At 38.9% G+C, this 7,415-nt stretch overlaps 1 protein-coding gene across 1 annotated transcript in view; it reads right to left on the reverse strand.

Annotated features, from left to right (window-relative positions):
- Nucleotides 1-352: 352 nt before the first annotated feature.
- The window catches only part of LOC107094887 (sodium-dependent phosphate transport protein 2B-like), a 7,837-nt gene continuing 774 nt past the window's right edge, over nucleotides 353-7,415 (reverse strand). Inside the window, exons 2-13 of the mRNA XM_015390772.1 lie at nucleotides 6,482-6,529; nucleotides 6,255-6,386; nucleotides 6,030-6,158; nucleotides 5,754-5,897; nucleotides 4,449-4,560; nucleotides 4,176-4,371; nucleotides 4,002-4,097; nucleotides 3,650-3,761; nucleotides 3,056-3,223; nucleotides 2,654-2,770; nucleotides 2,442-2,566; nucleotides 353-1,332 (exon numbers count right to left, since the gene is read on the reverse strand). Of these exons, the coding sequence (XP_015246258.1) occupies nucleotides 790-1,332; nucleotides 2,442-2,566; nucleotides 2,654-2,770; nucleotides 3,056-3,223; nucleotides 3,650-3,761; nucleotides 4,002-4,097; nucleotides 4,176-4,371; nucleotides 4,449-4,560; nucleotides 5,754-5,897; nucleotides 6,030-6,158; nucleotides 6,255-6,386; nucleotides 6,482-6,527 (1,920 nt within the window). The 5' untranslated portion in view covers nucleotides 6,528-6,529 and the 3' untranslated portion in view covers nucleotides 353-789. The remainder of the gene's footprint in view (nucleotides 1,333-2,441; nucleotides 2,567-2,653; nucleotides 2,771-3,055; nucleotides 3,224-3,649; nucleotides 3,762-4,001; nucleotides 4,098-4,175; nucleotides 4,372-4,448; nucleotides 4,561-5,753; nucleotides 5,898-6,029; nucleotides 6,159-6,254; nucleotides 6,387-6,481; nucleotides 6,530-7,415) is intronic.

A 7,415-nucleotide genomic window follows, 5' to 3' on the forward strand; every position in this document is an offset into this window, starting at 1 on the left:
GCAGAGCTCTGTCTTACAGATATGACACTTAGTAACCTTTAAAGAAAACCCGAACTTAGAGAAATAAGAACAACTTCAAGAATTTAATTAGTGTTATTTATATCTAAACCTGAATAACTCCAGTGTCTATTTATGGCTTCTCTACACTGAAAAGGCCAAGATGGAGATTTGAGAGCCAATTTTTTTTATTTATAAATTTTAGATTTTCACTGAATTAGTTAAAAATGTCATAAGAGAGAAGGATGCACTGTGAACAATTCTTTACAAAACTATATAAAAAAGAAAAAGGAATAACACCATTTTAAAAATAACAATTTATTTTACAAATTCAACATTATCTTAAATACTGAGGGATAACATATGCAAATATAACATTTCAATGCTACATTAAACACTGAAAGTTGAACTGTTCAGATCAGAATAAAACCTTTCATATTTAATTATAAATTTAAAAAAATGTATTAAAACACACCCATATAGGAACTTTTAGGAGAAAGTACGTACATTAAATTTAAAGCATCATTCAATAAACATCACAGGCCACATAGGACAATTGTCATGTGGCAGACATAACCCTCTCCGTCGTGACAGGTAGTGTATTTTACAATTTATCATCAGATAATCAACACCACAACCTGAGGAGTGAGTAATTACAAGCGTGTCAAAAAAAATGGTGTTGCATTTATATTGCACCTGCTTAAAAATTCCATCCATCCATCCATCCATCCATCCATCCATCCATCCATCCATCCATCCATCCATCCATCCATCCATCCATCCATCCATCCATTAAAACTTTGTGTCTTTATTCTCTTTATCCTCATCATAAGACATGGCAGGGTTATCATACATCTCCAGGCTCCTGCTGCTGGTCCTTGAGATCTTTTCAGCTTCTTCATCTTTGCTGCAGCAATTGCTACATTTGCAGCAACAGCAGCAGTGTCTACCACAGAAAAGCATGGAAGACGAGATAATTTTGTCCCATGGTTCCATGGAGTGAAGGGGCAGTGGCAAAAAGTCCCAATTGCGGAGGAATTTGGGGAGGAAGCGAGGTTTTCGTGACTGCACCAGGTTGATGATGACTACGATGACAAAAATACCAGCGATAGGAACAGCGACACCAACCAAGACCTTCCAACCAGCTATTGATAGACCAAACACGGACAGAGGCAGTATCAGGAAGCACAAGATTAGGTAGAGAGCTGCAAACCAGCGGTAGTTGGCTGTCACATTCCCCAGCCCTCTGGCCAATCTGATGGGTATTCGCATAAAGGGGATTGGATACCACAGGATGATACCCATGATGTTGAAGAAGAAGTGACAAAGTGCAATCTAAACAAGAGAAAAAACAAATTACATACATGTTTTGAAAATGACAAAGATTTTGCTTTTTAACTGATGTGTATGTCCATGACTGTTATACACGACTGACTGAGCTAATGTCATCATGACTGAGCTAATGTCATCATACCAGATGTTGTACTGTGTGATCTCATGCGTACAGCAGTCATAACACGTTTCTTAAGAGTTTGGCCTGCAAAACTATATTCCAAAGAATCTAAATGCTTTTTACCTTTTATAATAACATTAACAATAAAAAAAAGACCTTTGGGTGCTGCAGAATTCTGCGTATGTGTGTGTGAAACACATAGCTGCAACACTGGTTCATACATTCTTTGTTGTGCAAAACAAACCTAATTAATAAAACCAGAGGTACAATAAGATAAAGGTAAAATTTGTCCCTAAACTATCACCTAAAGCAACACTAAAACGTGCTGAATTTTAAACTAGTCATTCAAAACGGAGAGTAAACATCCTAGCATCATCCCAGAGCTTTAGCTAATCACTCTGCAAATTCTAAAAGGTTTTAGTTAAGACTATGGAAGGATAACAAGAATTTATTCAATCCTTGTTTATGTCAAGACTGATATTAAAAATGCAGAATTTTAGGCATTAATTAAATTTTAAGGCTTTAACAAGTTCTGCAAATGCCTCCTTTTAATTACACTTATTTGGACCCGGTGACAAAAATGCTCAGTAGTGTAACGCTAGCAGTAATAAACTCCATGTTTCAAAATATATGTGAACACATACCTTTATGTCTGAAAAATTTGGTAGATTTAAAACAAAAAGGTAAGTTCCAGTAGTTAAGATTGAACTAGCTGTTTCCATTATAACTTATATGACTGTAACGGAAAGGGAATCCAAGTTAAGCTGATATTCTATTTGAGGACTATGATCATTTGGATACCATTTATATGAAACCCTTGAAAACTCTGAAGCAACTGAGTTGTGCTACAGTGTATAAAGTAAAATTATGGCATCTATGTTTACCTGAAAGTTGATCGTGTTCCCATTTTTGTTTGCAAAAATTATCATGTTATTTCCCTTGTCAGTGAAAATACACTTTCGATATTATGACAGCTACATTGCTTACATACCTGCAAGGAGTCTGCTAAGGTTTCTCCAGGGCTTGCCATAGCTGCCAGTATAGCAGTTGTTGTTGTGCCGATGTTTGATCCTAGCGTCAGGGGGTAAGCTCTTTCAAGGGAAATAACACCAATACCTGGAAATTGAGGTTGATAGAATATAAGTTTGGATGTTAAATTAAACAGAAGCCAAAGATTGACTCAAAGTTTTAAGAATGCCTTACCAACAAGTGGCGTTATAGCTGATGTGAATACAGAGCTACTCTGAACAATGAAAGTCATCCCGGCTCCCACAAGAATTGCAATGTAGCCAGTGACCCAACTGAAGGGGAAGGGAAAGTCTGTGACAAAAAAACAACAAAACTAGATCTTAGTAACAAACTCAACAATTTTTACGTGGTGATTAACACAAAAAAACGCATTTAATCAAAGCAGTGTTTGTGCCTAAGCTTTCTGCACTGAACTTCAGTACTGTTAGACTCGAAGTCAAAACAGAAGCCAGAGGAGGTCTGTACCTGTACTGCTCATCAAGCACCACCACACTGAAAAAGGTGTGCTGACTATCGAACAGGCTCCACAAAACATATGAATATGGTTGTCTGTTGTATGGTATTTAATGCATGTACCTGTATTAAGCACTTTCTTGATGACCAAAGCAACCTGTCCTTTGAGCATAGAGTTGAGCAGCTTGACAATGAGGATTAGACAGGTGCAGAGGACAAGCAGAGACAGAACCAGGAGAATGAGGCCGATGGCGTAGTCTGGCAAGTCAACGTTCACAAAAATGTGTTTGCCTGCAAAAATCGTCAACACATGCAATTAATTATCACTGAAACAACTTCACACGTGTCTATTTCTTTGTATAAACTCTCTTATAGGTTTGGGCTTTAGAAACAGCTGGACATGTATTTTGTGCAAAAAAAGCAGGGTACCAAAGTAAAATAAAAAAATTGCAGAGGACTTTAAGTGATCCATTAAACAGTAAGCAGTATTCTTATCCTATAGAAAGGCTGAAAAGGCTTATTGAGTAGACTACGGTAGAAGGTAAAGCCAAACTGAGCTACGGCAGAGTCTCAAAGGACAGTATTGTCTAGACATTAGAGGGGGTTGTTCTGGCCAAATAGCTGGCTCACATTTCGCTGAACTTTAATGGATCAGTAAATCCTTATTGCTTTGTAGCTGTGCCCCTGTTCCCAGAAAAAAAATGAAGGAGGCATTACATTTCGCAATGTTTTGAGTCACTGTAGACACCATCTCAGTCCAGGTCTGGTTTCCATCCTCCCAACAGAAATTATCTTCAGGGCAACTCTCCACTGTGGTATTCCAGTAAGTCTGACAGACATAACCAATACAAGAGGGAATAGAGTAACTAAAACTGTGGAAGACAATAATCTTTCTGTTTGTGCACACAATGTTTACTCTTTTCATAGAATGGAATCACAGCGGTTGTAAAGTGAAATGGGAGATATCAGGAATTTAGACCAAGACTAATCAGTAACCCAGACTTTATCAACTGTTGTGTGCTGTTGAACAAGTCTTCCTCATGTGATGCAACTCTTGCTGATCTCTTACCGTTGTTGTGTTTGTCTTGCACCATCTTTTAACCAAACTTTTGTTCTTAGCTTCGGGGTCATTGGTTGCAATTCCAGTGATGACTGACTTGTCCAGCTGAGAAACAATACTTAAGTTAGTTTGCCAGAATATTCAACAATACATTTGAAAGCTTTCATTTTGACTGAGTGTTACCTTGATGATAGAGCTGGTGAGGGGTTCTGTGATGACCTTGAGCAGTTCAGGGGCATCCTCCCCAGACTTGATATCAAAGGAATTGATTGTAATATTGGTGAGTTTGAAGAGTGCACCGGATGCTGCCTCCAAAGGCAGAAGAATCAGCACAGACAACCAGTTGAAGAAGTCGTGGACAGTTGCACCAGCGAAAGCTCTAAAACACAGGTAAAGTAATGTAATTTTTTTGTTAACATTGTTCTGTGCCTTTTATCAGCTCTTGCTCAAGTTTACCTGCGGAACTCATTTCTATCTCCGGCTTGCATCACAGCTACTATGGTGTTGGTGACTGATGTTCCAATGTTGGCACCCATGATGATTGGTATTGCGTATTGGACGGTCAACACTGAACAAAAGCAGCCACAATGATATCATTAAGTAATTTTTATTTGTGATGTTTTGCAGATGCTTACTGTTTGCTTTGCCTAATCACCAGCTGAAGGGAACTCACAAAAATAATGTATTGAGGAGCACTATGATAAATGCGAATTATCAGCATTTTGAGCCATGGACATGGCATATTTTTGGTTGCAGCAGAGTTCTGACCCTCTCCTTTCTGTTGCTGCATACCGCTAGTGAGCCTACAGAAATAATGCTTGGCTGCTTAGAGACCAAAAACAAAAAGCTAATAAACTAAAAGCTAGTAATGGGCATTATTTTAAATATATGGCATTTAAAAAGTACTGTAGTCAAGATACAAGCAACCCAGTAACACTATACATAGAGCTAAAACCATAATATTTTAAGCCAACAAAAATCATACTATGAATGCACTTGTTGGAAAAGAGTCTTAGGCTACGTTCACACTGCAGGCCTTAATGCTCAATTCCGATTTTTTTGTGAAATCGGATTTTTTGGCGTGTCCGTTCACACTTCCAAGTATATGTGACTTGTATGTGATCTACTGTGTGAACTGAAAGCGTTCAACCAAAGTGTCCCGCATGCGCACTCGAGGACGCGATGACGTCACACGTAGCAAGCGTCCTCAGTGTTTGCGGAAGTAAACATGACTCGTAATACCGCAGCGTATATTGCGTTCTTTAAGTTATTCTCCAACAGGAGCGGGCACATTACGAACGAAATCTTTTTAAGAAGATCAAAAAAAAAGACCCTCCCCCGGTTCCGGTAAGACCCTTCGAGTTTGGTCTGAATCGAGCTATCTTTCCAAATATGAATTAAGTCAGCAACCTCACTTTCTCTCCATTGACTGCTCTCTGTGTTATCTTCCGCCATGGTTGTTAGTTTTTCCCGCCTCCGCTTAGTAGGACGCAGATTAGTAACGTTTAGTAACATTTGTCAAGTATCAATGACGTGTAGGTCGGATGAATGCGACCTGGCCGTACAGACACAGGTCGCATTTGAAAAGATCAGATACGTATCGGATTCAGGACCACATATCCAAGTGGCCTGGGTCGCATTTGAAAAAATCCGATCTGTGTCGTTCAGACTGTCATAAAAAGATCAGATACAGGTCACATATGGGCAAAAAAATCGGAATTGGGTCACTTCAGGCTGCAGTGTGAACGTAGCCTTACTTACATCCAGAAGATACCATGCTGACCACAATAGAAGAGGAGGTGCTGGAGCTTTGCACCAGCACTGTGACTAAGACCCCGATCACAAGCCCAGCCACAGGGTTTGATAACACAGCACTGTCCTGGAAGATGTCACCAGCAGCTTTGCCTGCATACACAGACCCACGGGTCAAAAATGCTGCATGGGCTAAATACCTCAAAAGTATTCTGTTGTCTAGTATAGATGTCAAATTTATAGATATTGAGAAATTATCCACAATGACCAAGAGCACTAATTCACCTCCAACCAGCTGAAAAGCAGAGCTGAGAACATCCAGTGAGCAAATAAACAGGTAGAGTAATCCAAGTAGCAGAATAAGCTTCACAATTGCAGTCAGCACTCTCATTATCTTCCCTCGTGTATCCAGGTCTGTACGACAGGAAAAACACAAAACACTGAGTCAGAGTCAGCTTTTAGAACAAGGAATCTGTGCAGGAGTGGGATAAGAATGGCAAGCTGCCTCACCTGACCACTTGATCCCTGTGTCTTTCAGTTCTGGTAGATCCCAGGGATCGTCTTCAGTAGACTTCTCCTTCTCCATCTCCACACTGGAGTAAGGTGGTGGCATATCTTTCTCTTTACGATTAGATTTGTCACCTAATGAAAGACAAGCAGAAAGTTTGCAAAAAACAGGTTCTAATGACAGCTTGAAGAAGCTCAGAAATATCCAAATGTAAAAGAAAAGAACGTACTCATGGCTGAGGACGAATCAGTCTCCTCTTTTGGTCTCGGAGCCATAACTGTTGGAGAAGGCAATTAAAAGAAAAGGACTCAGAATAATGAGTGCAATAAATGGATTAAGAAGGGACATAACAAGGGGCTAATAAATGATCTTAGAAAAGAAAGGGTTTTGATTGTGTCTTTGATTGTTACTGTTACACCTATGAGTGCTGTGAGATCCTGTTCGCACATTTGTTCTCACATCCCAGGTTTGATCCCCAAACTTGGTTCCATTGCCTCTTGTGCTCCCCACAGAGTACTTTAAAAGTCTCTAGTACCACAGGATAAATTTGGAAAGGTGTAGCAATGGCCATGTTGGGATTGATCACTGGGAATAATAGGTTTTCTTAGGTTAAATCGGAACTGAACTTGAAGGCTAAAAGCAGAGGCGGGTAGTAACTAGTTAGGCTTACCTGAATGCCTTTATGAAAAAGAAAAAAAAAATACTTTTGGAGTAGTTTTACAGTATTATACTTTTTATACTTTCTTGAGTAAAATGCCTGGCTAGTCCATCCAGTGTGAGTAACTTCATTTCATGAAAACAAGCTTGTTTTAGAGGAAAACGCACCATCGAGAGAAACTGTTTCTTAATCAAAGTTATAGGTTAAAGGTTATTTTCCAGCTGCTGAGTCTGTTGTATCATTTGGATGTTGACTGAAAATACAGTAACAGTATAATATAATTGAACCTATTCTACATACTGTAACTATTGATTTTGTATGTTTTATGAATCAAAAACTATTGAATCTGTTGTTATGATCACGGTTGGTATCTAAATCAGTTGCTCTGTGCTTGAGTAGCCTTTTGATTAAATGATGTTCTACTCTTACTTGAGTAACTTCTTTAAAGGCCATATTTCACTTTTACTGAGTAAGAATGTTATTTAAGTACATATTTTTGGTTGCT

The sequence above is a fragment of the Cyprinodon variegatus genome, unplaced genomic scaffold (genome assembly GCF_000732505.1).
Source record: "Cyprinodon variegatus isolate N-32 unplaced genomic scaffold, C_variegatus-1.0 Scaffold512, whole genome shotgun sequence".
Taxonomy (NCBI): Eukaryota; Metazoa; Chordata; class Actinopteri; order Cyprinodontiformes; family Cyprinodontidae; genus Cyprinodon; species Cyprinodon variegatus.